At 32.8% G+C, this 18,902-nt stretch overlaps 2 protein-coding genes across 4 annotated transcripts; both read right to left on the reverse strand.

Annotated features, from left to right (window-relative positions):
- On the reverse strand, positions 1–14,743 carry LOC130624948 (dynein regulatory complex subunit 6-like). Of its 3 annotated transcripts, none has more exons than XM_057440011.1 (19): positions 14,596–14,743; positions 14,066–14,175; positions 13,804–13,959; positions 11,131–11,251; positions 10,698–10,841; positions 9,726–9,812; positions 8,571–8,709; positions 7,863–8,016; positions 6,040–6,169; positions 5,101–5,199; positions 4,697–4,817; positions 4,112–4,274; positions 3,452–3,571; positions 2,210–2,420; positions 1,621–1,674; positions 1,422–1,502; positions 1,186–1,268; positions 734–814; positions 1–339 (listed from the first exon to the last, which is right to left on the reverse strand). In XM_057440011.1, the coding sequence occupies exons 1-19, from the start codon at positions 14,668–14,670 to the stop codon at positions 246–248; spliced, it is 2,223 nt and encodes a 740-aa protein (XP_057295994.1). In that variant the 5' UTR covers positions 14,671–14,743; the 3' UTR covers positions 1–245. The 3 variants fall into 3 exon arrangements, with proteins under 3 accessions (XP_057295994.1, XP_057295993.1, XP_057295995.1); XM_057440010.1 differs by having other exon boundaries at positions 9,624–9,812; XM_057440012.1 differs by lacking the exon at positions 13,804–13,959 and having other exon boundaries at positions 9,624–9,812.
- A 1,309-nt stretch (positions 14,744–16,052) lies between these two features.
- Positions 16,053–17,870, reverse strand: LOC130624951 (COMM domain-containing protein 1-like). The gene has a single exon (XM_057440014.1). The coding sequence runs from the start codon at positions 17,687–17,689 to the stop codon at positions 17,141–17,143; it is 549 nt and encodes a 182-aa protein (XP_057295997.1). The 5' UTR covers positions 17,690–17,870; the 3' UTR covers positions 16,053–17,140.
- Between the last annotated feature and the right edge of the window lie 1,032 nt (positions 17,871–18,902).

Consider the following 18,902-nt stretch of genomic DNA (forward strand, 5'->3'; position numbering starts at 1 on the left):
TTAGAAGCAGCATTTAATATTTACATACAGTATTATATACAAGAACGTTGTTATTAGTATAAACAATATTAAAAATAATTTAACAACAAGCTTCGCATTGATGAATATAAACATGTCTATTTATATACAAACACTTCTAGTGGTAATGGAAAAACCGAGGGCACACATCACAGCTGACCGTCACAACTAACGCAATCATCTAGAAACCACATTAATCGAGACTCTGTCAACCAAACGCTTGCAATCTACTGGAATCGGTTCCCCAAATACGCTGACGTAACATCTTGCGAGTGGAAGACTGTCCCCTTGATTGCATTTTGTAATTTTGCAGCGCCAGATCTAAATAATATTAGCAAGAACTTTATCACGGTTTCATTAGACGGGGAAGAAAGAAGATCATATAGCTGGTTTCAGAAAAGAAATGCTTAATGGTTATACGCCTCATCCCATGGAGTAGTCATAGAAAGGGGTGAAGAAAAAAAGGGGTAAAAAAATAGGATTGCTTTAAACACAGAACTTCTTTCTTGGAAAATAGTTTACTTATTTTGCCCTTCGGGCCTTTTCTTTACAAACTGATCGATCACAGTTGTTTCTAAAAGAAACCTGGCTAGGGCTCTGGTTCTGAAAGTTTTTTAAATTTTAGTTACCTTCCGGGAACAAACTATTTTTCGGAAGAACTTTCTAGTCATTCTCTAAATTTTTTTTAAACCCGTGTATGCAGCGCATATCTTACTTGGTAATTCCACGACAGTAAAATAACTTCAACAATTTTAACTTCTGACATCCTTTCCGAAGATATCTCAGCGAGCGATCACTAAAATAATGATAATCTTGATATACGTGACTGCAGAAATTACACAGACTACAACAACAACAATGAAGGCATGACAATCACAACAGTAAAAGCAAAACCAGGCACAAAAAGACGACAGCAATAAAAAAACACAATAAAATGACAACTATTACGAAAATCACACCGCACCCACTGAAAAACTAATACAACAACAACACAAAGCGATAACGACAACGATTGACAACAACAACAACAACAACAAAAACAACGACAACGACAACGGTAACGACTACCACAGCCAAAACAAAACGACGGCGACGACAACGACGACGACAACAACCACCGTAATAACTGCAACCATGGCAACTACAGCTACAACATACTATACTTACGAAATTAATTTACATCCAGATAAATCAAGTTTTTCCAAAAACTGGCATACTCCAGATACGTACTGAAGGCCTTTGTCGCTTATCTAAAAAGATGGAAATTATCAAACACACTTCTGCAAGCAGTTCTTATGAACGGTAGGTACATCGAGACCAGTTCCAGGGATTGTGGAACCACATGTTTAACTGGCACATACGCAATAAAACAAAAAGATACAAACTGATAATAAGAAGCGCACCGAAGTACAACCAGAAATATTCAAAACTCTTAATCTTCGACAACAGAAGGCTAAGCTTTTAAGCGATTGGTCTGTAAGTAGCTAGAAAAAAAAAACAGTACACGATGAATAAATCTGTGATAAAAAAAATGCTAGGCTTCCAAAGAACATACAATAATAATGCTGAATTGTAACATAATTTTCCGACAATAATACTCACGCTAACATGAGACATATCAAAATTTTCAAGATTCTTCACCAATGGAACAAGTTTCTGAAAATAAATTACGTTTACATAAACGTACCTAATTTCCGCGTGCATAAACTTTTTTAACATTTACAGAAATTAATGTCCAGGGCGTTTAAACAGTTCTTTAGGGGATATTATATATTTTGCTGGAACTGGTACGTTATGCTTATCAGACTGTTATTAACCTGTGGAAAAATTAACGTGTTTGCCTGTCCTAAGTATCCCGCACATCGCCGTTTCGTGCATCCCTAGCATCAAGTGGCGATCCGACTTCTTTTATAAACCACACAGAGTAATAAAGTAATAATCACTACACATTACGACGTTTCGGCCGTTCGTCACACACACAGAATAATATTATAAAGAAAAACCTACATTTACTTGTGTGATTTATTAACCAGAAAAAACAAGAAAGTAACGATTCACCACAATAATAACATCTCTGGTTTCCGACTGTGCGAATATTAGTAGCCATCACACGCCAAAAGATTCTTAATTGTTTTTCGGCATTTTGCCGGTTAGTTACCGAGGTTAGAAGAAATCAGTAAAAACAAGGTACCTGAATTCCCACATCAGTGATTTGACAACATTCTGACAAACATATGTCTATCAACTTTGTATTGTTACCAAGAGCGATTGCACCAGCGTCTGTTATGTTGCATCCAGAGAGATCAATAGAGATCAGTGTGGGGATAGTAGCAAGTAGTTCCACACCAGCATCTGTCACGTGTTCGCAGTAACTAAAGTTTGCATAAAGCAGGGAGGTGCATCTAAAGAAAGAAAAGACGTTCGCGTCTCATTAACTGGTTCAAGCATACATGTACACTACATCTAGTATTGTACGCATATATGTAAACTACATCTAGTGTTGTACGCATATATGTAAACTACATCTGTGTTGTACCCATATATGTAAACTACATCTAGCGTTGTACACACACACGTAAACTTCATCTAGTGTTGTACACATATATGTAAAATACATCTGGTGTTGTACACACACACGTAAACTACATCTAGTGTTGTACACATATTTGTAAAATACATCTAGAGTTGTACATATATATGTAAACTATATGGAGTGTTGTACGCCTATATGTACACTATATAAGCTAATCAATAACTAATTTTTGGAAGCATCATACAATAAAAGTCCTATGCAGTATTGCAGAATCAAAATTTCAAAGCCCTTGACTCCAAGCACTAAAATTTTCTCAAGAGTCTCTTTGAATTTTTGCGAAAGATACGCATAAGTAAAGTATTCAATAAGAAATAACAGAGGAATTTATACTGCATAGAGCTTTTATATAATACGCGTTCAATATTAAAAACGAATATAACTTTTCCCAGCTATTTTTCCTGAAGGTTTTATAATAAATATTACAATCACCCTATCCTGGGATTTTTTAATGGTGCACATAAGACACCTTTGCGGCCTTTAGGCTATTTAAACAGTGCGCATCAACCACCAACCCTAAATTCCAAAGACTTAGCAATGACCCGCTTCTTGGGTAATGATGATTAAACGGAAAGTGGGTAGGGCATTCGCCTCGGACTAGCTAGATTACTTGCAGTAGCACAGATTTGGAAATGTGGCCCGACTACCTCACTTAGCAATACAGTACCCCGATCTGATGAAATAAGAAAAAACAGATTTCCTCGCTATTCGGTTGTTATCAACAACAGGCTACCTCGACAAATACTACTTACATTAAAAATCACCTGATGAACTTATAATGCTTAATTAGCAATAATGATATTTGAGAAAAGCGTATTGCATAACGTGTATTCTACTACATACTTTTGTGAGATTCTAAGTAAAGATACATCGCTGACTCGAATACAGTTGGTTAAGTTGATTTCCCGCAACTTTGCTCCGGAACAACCTTCAACGATGTAGCGAACTCCGGTATCAGAAAGCCTAAATAAAACAGAAGAGGTCTTTTCGAGGTACAAAATAACTAGGTACACCAAAAAAGTTGCGTGAATAATACAAAAAAATGGTACTGCTGAACAGTTAAACCTATGGGAAGTTTAACATCCTACTAGTTAGTGTTTCATAATAAAACAGAAATTTTTTTGGAAAGATTCAGATTTCAAAGTTTTCAAGGTCATTCTCCAGAGAAAGATGGATACTCAAGTTCGCAATGCCACAAGTCTTATTTCCAAGGTTTTTAGGTTCAGCCAACACCCTATCGCAATGTGCGCACAGACTAAGATCGATCGTAAGTGCTTTTCGCAATGGTGAACACCAGAAGGTACATGCTATACATATCGTTCTTTCTAAATTACTCATCTGCAAAATCACAAAGTGAAAAGGCGTTGCCAGAGGTGGAAAAATAACCTGACCTATATCAATTATAGTATCATTCTAAGGAAGACATGTGTTAATTTACACCTGTTTAAACTCTTCATAAAGCTACAATTTACAAGGAGAGTCACAAAAAAGAAACACACTCACCTAATGCAATCAGCCACATTCAACACCAACAAATTCCGACATTGGCCAAGAGCTTTTAGCGACATGTCGGTTACACGTGGAACATCGACGAGATACAAAAAACGTAATTCATGATTATTTCTCGTTAGTGCTTTGACACTTGCATCCGTCAACCAATTGTTTCCTAGTATTAAAAGGGATGATATAAGATCATGTTGGACTATTAGCGGTTTATGTTCTAAGATATTCGCATTTAAACTTTTTTAGATATAACTATGCTTCCAAAATTATGATGTCATATTGAAGCAATTTTTGTATCCTGACATCACTAATTTTGGACCTGTTTAGGAATATGCACTCAAATTTTATGAATTATAGATATTACAGAGGTAAATTGGCTAACAAAAATGGCCAAAATAACACTCGTCCCAAGCCTCTTAAATATTTGTCAATGGCCCAATAACGAGAAAACTTACACGTGCATTCACGTAATGGTGCTGAATAGGCCTGGGGTCTCGGAGGATTTGTTCGAGGTTATTTCGGACAGCAAAATGCAGACTTCTTTAGGTATTGAAATAAATAATTAAGCGAGCAAAAAAGCAATACCTTCCACCTTCAACACATGCAATTTCTTCGATGAACACACATATCTCATTCCGACATCAGTTAGCAAGGGTGAGTGAAGCATAGATAACATTCTTAAATTCTTACATTCAGTCATTAACGCCTGAACAAGAATGATTATTGTTCGCTATGGTAACCAATTTTAGAAGAAGCATAATGAAGTTTAATAAATTGTTTACGCTGTGTTAAAATATATTTTGCAATTCTCTTTTCTGATTGGCTGTCGTTATAGCAGATCGCACAACCAAAAGATTTTAGAAAAAATTGTAGGTTCATAAAAGATTTTTAAGGAAATGTTACAGCAAAATAAGGTTAGAAAAAGTACAACGCTGCAGAAGGAGTGGAAAAACTAAAAACTGATAGATCATACAGAAGGATATCCATACCTCCACAGCATCATCATTCAGAGAGGGCATTTCATTGAGATATATTGAATTGAGTCGAACACAACCTTTAGACAACATCTTAAAACCATCTCTTGTTATCTAAGAAACAACAAACAAGAAGCTAAAAGTTTAGGAGCAAACAATATTAAACAAAATGTTTGGAAATCGTTTTGAGGGCAAATTTAATTTAAAAATAATTTTCCTAAATAATTCCTTGATACAAGTTTCAACAACCTTTATAGCACGCAAAACGCTTAGTTTAGATTTTCACTTCACACGCTACACTCCAAAAATTCAGACTACGTTTGTACTTCAGACTAAAAAAGCTATAAGATAAGTTTACAGTGGAAGGGGTGTTTATTCCATAAGTGCGTATATTTAAATTGGAGCGTTTATTTGAATAAGGGCTACGTAACAAATTTTTTAGTTTCGTTAAAGAGAGGCGTTTATGGTTCTTATTCGAGACAATAGCGTCTTTCATAACGCTTCGCTCAAAATTCTGCAACAAAAAAATATTTAAAAAACAACGTCCAAACAATGTCCTCTAATAAGTTACTGGATGCTCTTTCAATTTGTTTAAAATTGTATAAGACTGTGGATGGCGCTAATCTAGTAACTACTTTCTCAGTTAGCATTTCATGATATTGTAATGAGCTTTTTTATAAATGTATAATAAAATACATACAATTTGTAGATTACGCGTAATTCTATATTTTAGTAATGGATGCTATAATTGAAACAATATAAGTTAATTTGGGTGCAGAATGAGACGTTTATTAAAGTGGCGTTTATTAAAAGGGCGTATATTAAAGGGGTATTAAAGAACAGCTTATTAGGAGCAACCTTTCTGAAAATATCTTTAAAATAGGGTAGCCACTTGTCACAGTGGTCTTTAAAAGTTAGAAACGCTTCATAAAGAAACAAAGTTATTTAACTAACCTGATCACAACCTGACATGTCCAAATAGATTAACTTTTGTGAACCTTTCCCACTTGCTAGGTAGTGCAATCCTCGGTTTGATATATTTGCACAGTGTGCGATGTTCAAATACTGCAAACTGTTACAATCTCTAAAAATAAATTCACATTAAAAAATTATTTTTATCTTTTAACGTCCAATGGGTGGAAGAGGATTGTAGGGGTGGAGTCCTAACCGTGATGTTCTGAAGTGACTGAAACGCGTTAAAAGCGTGTTTTTCACTGCATATTTCTATGCTGAGATGATTCTGTGCCTATTTTTCCTTATTGCAAGGGATCGATGAAAATAGTTCGATTTAACGAGTGTTCGGGTTAAACAAAGCTCTTGGTGGAATTTAATCTAAAACTAGTGCAGTGTAAAACACGTGGGTTGTACGCGAAATTTTGAATGTATGCATTTATCATATGCGAGATTTTTTGAGTGCGAAATATTTAAACCCCTGAAATTCGCGTAAGTTTTTTCTGCGAAACTGCGTAAGAATTGTTTAATTGACAAGTTTCAACTTTTGCAGTTACAAATTTTCGCGAATAAAGTTTTTTTTTTACATTTCCGAGGGTTCAGCAAATGTTTTTTTCTTTACTAGCGTTCCATCGGACCAAGCGTACGCGTGAATTCATGGAGATACTGCTTTTTTATGAGTTAATTAACTCCGTCATTCTTCGCCACTCATTTCAAAAATGGTAGACGTTTGCAGCGAATAGAGATTTAGTCCCTTCACCGCTGGTGTAACCGCCTTCAGGCGGTCGATGAGATTTTGTTCCAGTTAATGCGATTTTTTCAAGAGGTGGGGCAACAGTTACCGGGAAAAGGTGCAATCTTGGCAATAAAAAAGGCATGCAAGTTACTTGTAAATTGAATTTTCGTAGACAGACAACATTATCTACATCAATATTACAACAGGATTTATTAAAAACTTACAAACAAATAAAATCTGACATTTATTCTTTTCTCGAGAAAAATTTCGAGTTATCCGAAGAAATTACCCTCAGGGGGAGACGAAAAATGGGTCAAGTTAACGAATGTATGAGTTATCCGAGATTTGAGTTAACCGGGGTTTCTTATAAGAAAGTATTAACTAAAATTAAGGGATCCAAGAAAATGTTTCGAGATAATGAAAGTTCGAGTTATCCGGTGTTCTAGTTACCGAGGTAGCTGTACGCGCAACTTAAGCATGCTTGGAGTGCAGAGTTTAGTGTCTTCACTATGTTTGTCTTCTGTTCTGCTCACATGTACTAGCTGGAAAGCTGGAAAAAATCTGCCTCATTATTTCCTGCAAGCTAACATAATTTAGTTTCAAGTTTTCATGACTATTTAAACGCAAACCCAATCAAACCGCAGCTTTTTCTGTGAATACTGCTGAGTATGCTGAGTACAAGAAGTGAAATCAACTTGGATAATTATAAACATTTTTATTAACAGGGTTGAGAAAGGCGTTGTAAGAAACACGATTAATTCCATACAAGCTGTTGCGCCATCTAAGCATAAATACTGAAGAGTCCTTGCATGTTATAAAACGGTCAATTTATTTTGTACATTTTACAAAATCATGTGGAACAAGGTTGGGTGGAAAAATATCTGTAAGGTACAGCTTGAACACTGGAGGGTTCAGTATAAAAGTATCCAAGATTTTTATACTTTAAACATAGAAGAATATATATCTGACGTTGTCACAAAAACTGCGATTCCTTCAGTCGCAAACACGATGGCAACAGACATATGTCTTTTGACATCGTGTTTGCGACTTTCATTTGTAATTATTTGTAAGGATACACAGTTTGACATACCTGGACAGATGTCGCAGTGAAGCATCTGATATTTCAGTTCGTGACATGTTTACATAGAGCAATGATGGACACCCCACAGTAATTTCTTTAATTATCTCGTCACTAACGTTAGGACAGTTTGAAATGTTTAGATCTTGAAGATTTCTACAGTCTCCTAAAATGAGGAAATGGATGAAAGAATGACCAAAAAATTTAAAGTTAGGAATAAAATTATGATGAAATGTAAACCAATTATTATTCATGGTTAAACCTTATTTCCACTAAACGTGCGGTGCAAAATAATCAAAAATTCTGTTTGGCTAGCAGAAATTTTTGTCGTTTAGAAGTAGAGAACAATCTATACCTGGCAATCAAAATGCTTAGGAGAGCGATTTTGATTGACGAGCCAAGGCACTTTTTAGTTCTGCATTTATCTTTAATTTCCCTGTTTTTTTTAGCGTAGGACTTAAAATCTTAGGTTATTTGGTTACATTTAAGCTCTTAAACTGTGGTTGCCAACAAGTATTCCTATATTTTCAGGTCTTCGTGGGACTGACGTTGATTTTTCTGCAATGTCAGTAGAATTTAAACGGTGTACACTACCGCCGCCGCCGCCGCCGCCGCCGCCACCACCACCAACAACACCACCACTAACACAACAAGAACAAGAACAACAAAACAGCAGCAGCATTTTCTGGAAACAAATGGTATTTTACAAAACATACTCACCGATGCTTTTTAAAGCTATGGGATGCAGAAAGTTGCAGCCTCGGATATTCAGGTGACAAAGAAATGGTCGACATTTCTGAATGAGACTAGTGATGGCTTTGCTAGAAATCAGTTCTTTTTTAGCATTTGCTAAATCAATCTAAAGACGCAACCAAAATTCATAAATAAATAAATACAATGAAAAAGCAATTACAACCTGTGAAGTATGTCAAATATTAGCTTTCATTTTTTTTAATTTGCCTGGCTAATGTTGTTATTTCATTGTGTGAAAGTTACCAGACAGGTTTAAAATCTATTTATATCGTAAATCTCTTCGTAAACTTTAACATAACTTTTTAATAGGGACAAGTTAAGTCTCAAGAAATAATTTTATAGTTCTTCTTAAGCCTGCATACCTTAACATTGCAAAATTCGAACATTGTGATTTTTGAATATTGTTCAAAATTTTCGAAATTTAATTGGTGCCCTTCTTAAAAAACTGAACTGCATGCTTTCAATTAAGGGGTACACAAATTTCTACAACATCTACATTGATTTTTCTTTTTACAAAATTTACAAAATTAATTAAAATGAATTAATAACTTCACTTTGTAAAGCAATCGTGCATTTGTGTATTATCATCCAGCTCGGTCTAATAATTTTAGATATTCGATATCGAGTATTAGAATTATTGTGACACTATTATTGAATGTCGTTAAAAAAATCAAAGAAAATAATTTTGTTGTTGTAATAACAACAAAATAATAATATGCTTTAATGATATTCCACTATCCCAAGCTCGACTGAATTATTTTTCGATGCCACCTCATACAATTTACTGTTTAATATTTTACCTTACCTTACCTAATATTTGCACCAATAAATTCGGTATTTTAACTTGGACCAGTAAAGGTGATGAGAACATAATAAAAAACCTATTTAACCTGAGGTTTCCATGGCAGACACCAACTGTTGCAGAAATGCCTTGGTTTTTATATAACTTTAATATAAAATAACAACAGTATGTTTTGACATCACTGATATAAAACTGACACAGCCTACACAAATTCTTACACGACTCCATAATACAGTAACTTGTGTTATCTCTTTCCAACTGCGACAAACTTTGGAGCAGTTAACAAGATCAGGTAGATCAACAAAAAGAAATATATTCACTGCAGTTTGTTTGGGAAGTAGCGATATATGATCTTTCTTGACACTACCATCGTAATTGGGATCCTCAATTTCTCCTCTTTCTATCCGCTAAAAAACAAAGTAAAGGTGTCAATGAATTGAAACTTAAATTTAAATACCAGGAAATGTCCCAAAAAAAGGTATCAATAAGTTTCAGCTTATATAAAAAAAAAAAACAGTGAGTTTGTCTTGAACCTATCTATATGATGGAAATATGTCGAGATAAACATAGAATTGGCAGTACACTTTACTTGGCTTTTTGTTAATAAAATGTTATTTTGAGGATAAACAAGGAATATTATTGTCGAAATATCTTCCTTAACAATGGCAGGTATACCCTTTTACTACCACGGAGCACAATCACTACTATTTTTCAATAAGGCCATACAGTTAGATTGTTACCATAAAAGTATTGTTTCTTCGAAATAATATTTCAGCCAAAATAGCAAAAACAAAATATATATCTTTGAATTTTTTTTTAGCTGCTCAATCGTGAAAATATCTCAGTAATATAAACAGTAGAAAAAGTTTTTCTATTTTACAAACTGCGAAAAAAAAGTGTTGTTGTTTTGTCAAGTAATGTAAAAACTTAGTGTTAGCAAGCCAGAAGTATTTTTTATAAAAAGAAGAATAAGAAGCGATAATCATCACACGAATGATAACTGAGTGAGAATATACAGCATCGTATAAAATCGAATCCAACATTAACTATTTTTGTGTGAAGTTTCTTGTAAAAAGATAAATTCATGCTCGTAACTCCCCCCCCCCAGAATCCCGTAGCAGAAAAAAGTGCCCCTGTCAAATTTTTCACTTGCAAGCATGAGAGCCTGTTCCCGTTCTGCAAAGTTTTATATATTGATTTGTAATTAATTTTGATAAATGATATCGATGGTGAGCTCGAAGAAGCTAATGCTACATATATGGAATAATCAACAAAACCATAAAATAAATTACCTCAAAGTATTCTCTTGTTTTTTTCGCATCAGTAGCAACTTTCAACCATGCTTGAAAAACAAGTCGAGCAGAGGAATAATCGAATATCGTCTCTAAAGTGGCAATAAATTTTCTTTGTTTGTCCTTCTCGGTACGAACCCATGTCTACAAAAGGTTTATCTTTATTATTCCTTATAGTCTGATGCAACAATAAGTATTTTTCTTTTTAAAATTGTTTTCTGCCAGTCAGTTTGATGTTTATATCATATTTTTAAACGTTTACTAGATCACAGAAGCAGTGCAAATTGCACGTGTATAGTGCACAAACACAATGTAAATGTGCTTTAAGTAGTACAACAACATTAGCTATTGTTATATTATAGATTTCACAATCACTAAAAAATCAAATGAACTTGTCAAGTCAATCAATATACGAAGTAATAATATCACTTACCAGCCATGAACGAAAGTGCTTTTTACACACTCTCAGTCTATAATATCTTCCTGCAGAAGCCAGCTTGACATTCAATATTTTCTTATTTTCTGATTTTTGTTGCCAGTATGTCCGTAGCGCACTTAAAAAGACAATTTTTATTTTATTATTTAAAACTGTTAGCACATTCAAGATAAATATATTCTGTACACAACCTGCTATTTAATAATAAAAACATGTAAATGCTTTTAATTCTTATATTTTATGTACGTAACAACTCAACTAGGGAAACAACTTTGTTAATTAATTAGAGTACATATGGACTATAATATTGTCCCAGTAACTATCACATCTCGGTTTTACGATTATATTAATATTACTTTCACTAAGATAATTTTGTCGTTAAAACCTATAATACCTTAAAATTAAAACGTTGTAAACAATTAACTTTGGGAAATAGTTTTGATTAATATTTAGCACGATAAGTCATAATTATTAAAGGGTTTACAATAAAGATGGCCTATACACATAAACTACAATTTTGATAGTAGCGTACTGCAAGAGCTCTAAAGTCAGGGAACATTTTTATTCCTTTTGTAAGGTGTGATAATAAGTACGTATTGCATATCCATTCGTTGAATATCAACACTTATCCACTTGAGGTAAGAAATATTTTATGAGTGCAGTCAAGTGGAATATTGTCTTATGGGATGGACTATTGGGATAAATTTGATATTCAACAAGGAGGGTCATGCAATACAATTGTTTAATTACATAATGTAATGTGTTGTATATGTGTTTTCAAAAATAAAAATACATTTATAAATGTTAACAAAGTGCCTATCTCAGTCATTTTAAAATATATTTAACCAATCAAGTATAGTCAGGTATAGTTAAAAAATTAAATGATTGAAATCAACATGAAATTAATCACTAAAGATTTAACAGGATGATTTTATATATAATACTAGTCGATAAAGCCTGTGGAAAAATCCACTGAGGCAGGATAAAATTGAAAAATAAGCATCATATGAATTTTGATGATGTCAGCAACACATCTATAAAAAAAATAGTACCTTGTTTTCTTGTTTCCTCCATTGTGTAGGGCTTACACTGCTGATCAAGAAAATGTATATGATCGTGTGGTGTTGATGAGGCGAGTAATGAAATATAAGGGTTTAACAATTTTGCTGACGTCAGCAATGGCCCGTCAAAACCCCAAAATCTTTTTTTAGAAATTTGTATACCTGTTGCCTTCATCGTATAGATCTTGAAACGTTGATGAAGAAAATGTGTAGGATTATGTACTTTTGAAAAACGGTTGCAGAGATATCAAGGTTTAAAGGTTTTTTAATGACGTCATCAACCCGTCCATTCCGAAACGGATTCGGGGACCCAGGTTTGGGAAACTTACCCAAATTGGTCCCAGGTAGTCCCTAGTTACCCACGCAGGAGATGACGTCAGTTATTTCCATCCGTTTCCAAGTTATTTAGCCTTAAATTTAAAAGTGCAATGCAATGGCTTCTCTAATCTTAATATACTTTCCTTTGACGTCAATACTATTATAACGTTAAAGTTTGGTAATTTACAGACCAAATTTATAGGCGATGTTTTATAGACTTTATCAAAGAAATTTATCCACTTTGCAAAAGTCACAGACAGAACTGGCGTATTATTATATAGATTATTAATTATATTAATAATTTATCAACATGAAATTAATCACTAAAGATTTGACAGGATGATTTTATATATAATATTATTAATTATATTAATAATTTATTTTTCAAAAATCAGTTTGCATGATAAGGAATTTATTTTTAAAAACAAACAAAAGTCTCAAAACATTTCTGCATACCCACAGCCACACTGGTGTTTTTTAAAAAACCCAAGGTAACAACAAACTAAACATACGGAACACTTGTACAACCAAAAACATAATTTTGTGAAAAGGAAGGTGGAATCCCAAAGATCATAACCACAAGCAACTAAGAAAGTCGTTTCCATTTACCCACTCAAAACTTATCAACATTTACTTTTTAATGCTCACAGTGGACATAGGTCTCAGAACCATAGGTTACATGGCTAGTTCTAAAATCTTAAACAGTATCAATTTTCTGCTAATGTCAGCAAGTCCCAAGTTCCCCATATCCATGTTTTTTAGCTAACAGATTTTTTATCAGAATTTTTTTGTTGACAAGGCCAGTTAAATGCTAAATGTTTTGGACCTATTATAAAATTATTAAAGAAGATAATGTAGTGTGATTTTTACTGTTAAAAATAGTTATTAAACTATAACCCAAACTTAGACTGAGTTTGACTCACTGTATTGCATGAAAGGATGCAAATTTTTCCTTGTTCTGCAACAGAGTTCTCTGCAAATAAAAGTTTTTAATACCATATGTTTTTGTTTAAATTTTACATGCACATTAATGGATCATTATAAATGTATTATTTTAATCATGAATAGAAATTATGTAACTTGATTTACTAAATGGTCTCACATTCAGTTTCCCTTCTTACAAACACTATCCATATTTGGCATCAGCATTTCTATGCCATACCGTTCAACAGTCAAATTCATATAATTTTCATGAATCAAATGTTCTTTTCACATGGTGTGCATGCTCTTGCGCTTTCCTACATTGCCTACAAAGAATGACGCATGATTCGATATACACTTATCACCTTACCTGTAGCACAGCTTGAGAACGTTATAATTGTAAAAAGAATGTGCTCTCTCCAGCATTTCTAAAGTTGGCCGCATGTTTTCATTTTCATGTGACCAGAGAAAGTCCATACTACAAAATCGGTTTTTGGGCTTTTTAGCTTCATCAATGAAAGTGTCCCTTAGGAAAAATGAAAAGAGAATAAAAAGAAGTTTCATTATCAAAACAGTTTTTAAAAAAATAAGTTCAAAGTTCATTAAAAGGGTAAACATGTAATTCGTCATACCACTGAATTTGTTCCAGCAAAGATGGATCGTTTTGTAGTTCATTGATCTTCTCAATGATGTACTTTCTTCCATCTTCTGGTTGATTTACCGCAAGTGCAGTTAATAAACTCTTAACAAGAAAAAGTTTATCATAGTATTCAAACAGCCAAAAAACAAAACTTCCTGCAGTATATATTTCATGAAGAGAAACCAGTTTGCAAAAGTGAACAAAATTATTTTATAATTTTGGTTTGGATTTTGGATTTCTAAAAAATCTATAAATTTCAATAAACAGCCATGTTCCTACTTTTTTACCTACAGCAATAAGCATGCATGTACAAATATCTGCAATATTTTTAAACATTGTAAAGCTTTCTACTAGGATTAAATTTTTCTCTCTTAAAAACAAACAACACAATGCTCACCAAGGTCCAGGAATGAACTGAAGTATAAGTAACTGTATAAGTATCAAAAAACCAACTAACAAACTTGTAAAGTAAAAATCATTAATAATTGTTTTATAGAAAAATTTACTAAATATAGCTCTTACCTCAAAGATGTCTGGAAGGCGATGATGTAACAAGTATTTCCTCAAATCAGGGTTACAGTTTCTTAACGCTGACATAGCTTTGCAGTATAATTCATTTATCAATACATTGTTGCTCAATGTTTATTAGTACTAGTAACAAACAGTAGATGCAATTATATTCTGCTATTTAAAATAGAACTAACAATTGATAACAAGTTGCGCTTAAAATAATTATTGTAGTGTAAATGTAAACTGTGTATTTTTTTATATTTGTGGGCTTTGGTTCTTGAGATATTTAAGTCTAAGTAGTGCTACAGTCACTGCCATGACAGTGTCGATAAGGTTTTTTTTTGTTTGTGTGTGATGTAAATCAGCGGGGATGAAAACAAACAAATTCTGAATGAACATAGTGAAGGAAAGCTAAACGGATGAACTGTGTCCTACTGGAAGTGGTTTTGTAAAAGCAAAATAAAACAGTTTTTATGTCTTTACCTACTTTTACAATTATTTTTTCTACTCGAATGTTGTTCTGGAATTTAGCTTCTCTTATTCATCACTGCAACCTTGTGATAAATTTAACTCAACGATGAAAATTGAGTAAAACATCGTTTTAAAAATTGTGATGAGCTATGTTCACTGTGTGATGTCACAAATCAGCAAAATGTATACAAACCAAGTTGGATTTTGTTTGGTAATGGCAGCGTGATAATTCAATTATCACTTTTAGGGGAAAAATTTAGGCATAAAAAATGTTCCTCAACATTTATTTTCTGCATTAAACAGCTTAGACTGGACTGGATAATATAATCTGCTTGCTAAAAATATAACCCATCTTGATAGGAAAGAGACAAACAGAAAAACAAAAACCTTTTAAACTTTACCTTCTCAGAAAAAGCAAATTAATTTTGCATGAAGACCTTGGAAAGTTGTTCAGTAATTTGTAAATTTCTTTTGAAAAATCTTAGAAAAGACTTAAAGCTCAAAAATTATGCATGACATCATGAACTAGCTTTGAGTGGGCCAAAGCTAAAATTCTTTTTTGGTCATTCGGTTTTATGTTTAGAACATTTCACATAAATTTTAATATAATACTGCTTGATAACAGCAATTAATGTTTTAGAGCTAGTTGCTGATGTCTTAATATATTCGCATAATTAGGAAAACTTTTAGGACCTACAACCTTGAACATATTGGGAAAAAGGATGGAATGTCAAAAACCAACCACCAGCAATTAAGAATGACATTTAAGTAACACTGTGAACTTGTCAATGTTCACAGAGGACTAAGGACTTGGGATTTTAGGCTATTTGTTTAGGTGCTCTAAGGGTGCTAATTTTTGCTCACATGCCCTTATTCCAACATATTTCATACTTTCTGGGTGACAGAATGGATTGTTCCATAATGTGGACATTGTGAAATTGCAGTTTTTGCAGAAGGTAAGATTTAACAATTTAATATAGTACAGATAAGTAAAAACATGCAGAAAACAACATGACTTTCTTATATAGATAATAATGGGCTAAAAAAAATTATATATCTAAATAATGCAGCTTTCAAATAATATTGCTAGCAAATATGGAATTTGTTTGTTGCTGGGTACATTAAGTTTAAACATTGGAAATAATGCAATAATAGAAAATTGTTGCATTGGTACAAAAATCAAGGAAATAAAAATAAGGATATATAAGGAAAGTTGACGTAGCTATTTCGTGGAAAACTAAGAAAGTTAAACAGCTACTCACTTTGAAAGAACGAAATTCCTACACGTCATGTAAAATATAAGAAGGAGTGGGCTCTTGTGCAGCAATTTATATTGGAGAAACAAAAAGAAATGTTATAACACGGTATAATGAGCATAACAACATTAGAAAGGATTCAGAACCAGCAAAACACTTGCTAAACAATACAGGTCATCAATTTGTCTGGAGCGTTATTCTATCAGCACCCCTAAACACTAAAATATGGATAAATTTAGAAGCATCAATAATTGCATTGAAAAAACTCGTATTAAATGATCAACTTAATTCAAAAAAGCTTCTTTTATTTAGAAATGACGTGACGTGATCAGTTAATTATTTTTCTCTTTATTTTGTTTGATCTCTTAGGACCATTATGCTTTTTTTTTTGTATATACTGACTGAAGATTGTAACATAGTAACATTTTATATGCACTAACGATGGTTTTATACCGAAAAGCTTTTGCTTTATTTTAACTTGTTTGTTTTTACCATCAATTACCCATCAATTTTCATGGCGAATCATACCTACGCTATAAGTCATAAAATTGCATGGTTCAAAAAAGCTTATAGGTCTACAGTTGAGAATCATGGTAAAAACATAAGGAATATGGATGCCCATACACAAAATTTTGAGATGTTAATCCTTTTGTATTTAATAGTTTTTTATTCTAAAATCTTATAATTGTCACTTGGTTTGCCAAAGCAATAACCGAATCCTTGTTTTTTCCCCACACTAATTTACAAATATAATTAGTGAAATTTATGAATTTGGTGACATTGAAAATATCAAGAAATCTATATACCTATATATATATATAATAATAAATCTAGTTGACAATATCATTAATGTTTTGTTCAATTTTTTCTACCTGAGATATCATATCATCCAACTTATCTATATCTACCTCAAATAAAATCTTCTCGTGCTTCTTCGCTAATACTCTTTTCTCCATGTCCATTTCGAAAATAGCTTTTGGTTCTCCTCCCTTTTCTTTATTCTCATAACTGACATCTATTCTCCATTTTAACGTCTTTAGGTGATTGTTCCAGGTGGATCTTGTAACAATAACATCATGTATTTTGTGTTTATTCGTTTTCCAAAACTTAGTAATGGCAGCAGCTTGTGCTTCAGATAAGTAATCTGGCTTCTTTTTCATTTGAGATGTCAAAAATGCTTCTAGCTGTTTCAATTCCATGTCAGAATACACAATATTGTTTAAAATGGATTGGTACTTCAATAAAATTGCACTGAAGGCTTCCGTGCTTTCTTCTGGAAATAACTGCTCTTTTAAAAAGTCATCAGTAATTTCGATTTCGCCAAAATACTCTCGCTTCATAAAACCATTTAACAACCCAGAGATTGTTTTATCAGCCATTGAGTTTAACCTAATACTAAAAACGTCCAAGCTATAGAGTTACTGTTATATATACATTAAAGATTACAGGAACTTGTAAGCTAAAAAAATCAAAAATCTAGGACAAATTAAAAGTATATAATGTTTTTATTAATTCTTATATAATTTGGTTAAAAAAAGTATAATGAAAACACCCTTAAAATAAGCCTAGAACCCACTGGCATTAAGTTGTTTGAAGCAGAAATCAGTCACCACGCGGAAAATAAAGTTAATTGCATATAAAGGAGGTTGAGAGGTTGTCTAGGAATTTGAATATTTTTTTAAAAATTCTTGAACGGTTCTTCAGAATTTGGACTAAGAAGATATACTAATTATGCATGATGTCATGAGTATGCTCTGCAAGGGGGTTAATTTAACATTTCTGGCAAGGCATATAGCTAGAGTTAGAAATGTTTTCTGGCCGTTCACTTAGACACATTTTGAACATTTTACATAAATTTTAATAGTTACCATAATTATGTTTAATGCATACTCATAATTTTGCATAATTAGCACAACTTTTAAGACAAATATCTCGAGAACGGATAAAGATTTTTCAAAAAAATAAAAAGATTTCTAGAAAACTTTCAAAGATCTTTCATATGAGCTCAACTTGATTTTTCGCGAGAGGTAACCTTTAAGGATGAATCCTGCAAGGAAAAATTTATAATATCTAGCACAAGAGACAAGCTGTAATTCTGTTTTATTAAGATGTTACACATGTATGAGAACAATAAATTAACTAAAAATATAATTAATGAAATGTTTAGCTCTTCGTTTGATAAATCCGACTGCTTACCATTTCAATAACACAAACATAACTTTTTTATTGAGCTAAACATAGTTTAGATCATGTTAAGTGCACTTTCCAGTGGACTACTAGCTCGTGGAATGAACTTAAACATGCATAAACACTTCTTAGCTTCAATACAGGGTCATGATGCTTTGTTATCCACTTACCACTGTACTGAGAATGGTCTATATTATAGCAAAAAAATATAGGAGCTGACAGATTGTCTTGGAAAATTAAGCAAATTTCTTATATGTTTATTTTTCTTTTATGTGTAAAGTTTACATAATGCATAAAAAGAGGCTGTTTCTATTGCTCTTTTGAAATCCATTGCGGTTGAGAGGTTCGAGCATCTGAGGCACTTTCACTTTTGGTATTTGTTATGGTTTTCCAGTTCAAGTTGGC

This window comes from Hydractinia symbiolongicarpus, chromosome 14 (genome assembly GCF_029227915.1).
Source record: "Hydractinia symbiolongicarpus strain clone_291-10 chromosome 14, HSymV2.1, whole genome shotgun sequence".
NCBI lineage: Eukaryota > Metazoa > Cnidaria > Hydrozoa > Anthoathecata > Hydractiniidae > Hydractinia > Hydractinia symbiolongicarpus.

Bases quoted from the DNA above. Each gene is read 5' to 3' on its own strand.
- LOC130624948 (XM_057440010.1), bottom strand. From the start codon at position 14,670: ATGTCAGCGTTAAGAAACTGTAACCCTGATTTGAGGAAATACTTGTTA. The intron at 9,813-10,697 runs GTAATTTATTTT...TTTGTTTTTTAG, and splicing joins AAACAAGAGAATACTTTGAG to CGGATAGAAAGAGGAGAAAT. The intron at 8,710-9,623 runs GTAAGAATTTGT...TTGCGTCTTTAG, and splicing joins TTACTGTATTATGGAGTCGT to ATTGATTTAGCAAATGCTAA.
- LOC130624951 (XM_057440014.1), bottom strand. From the start codon at position 17,689: ATGGCTGATAAAACAATCTCTGGGTTGTTAAATGGTTTTATGAAGCGA.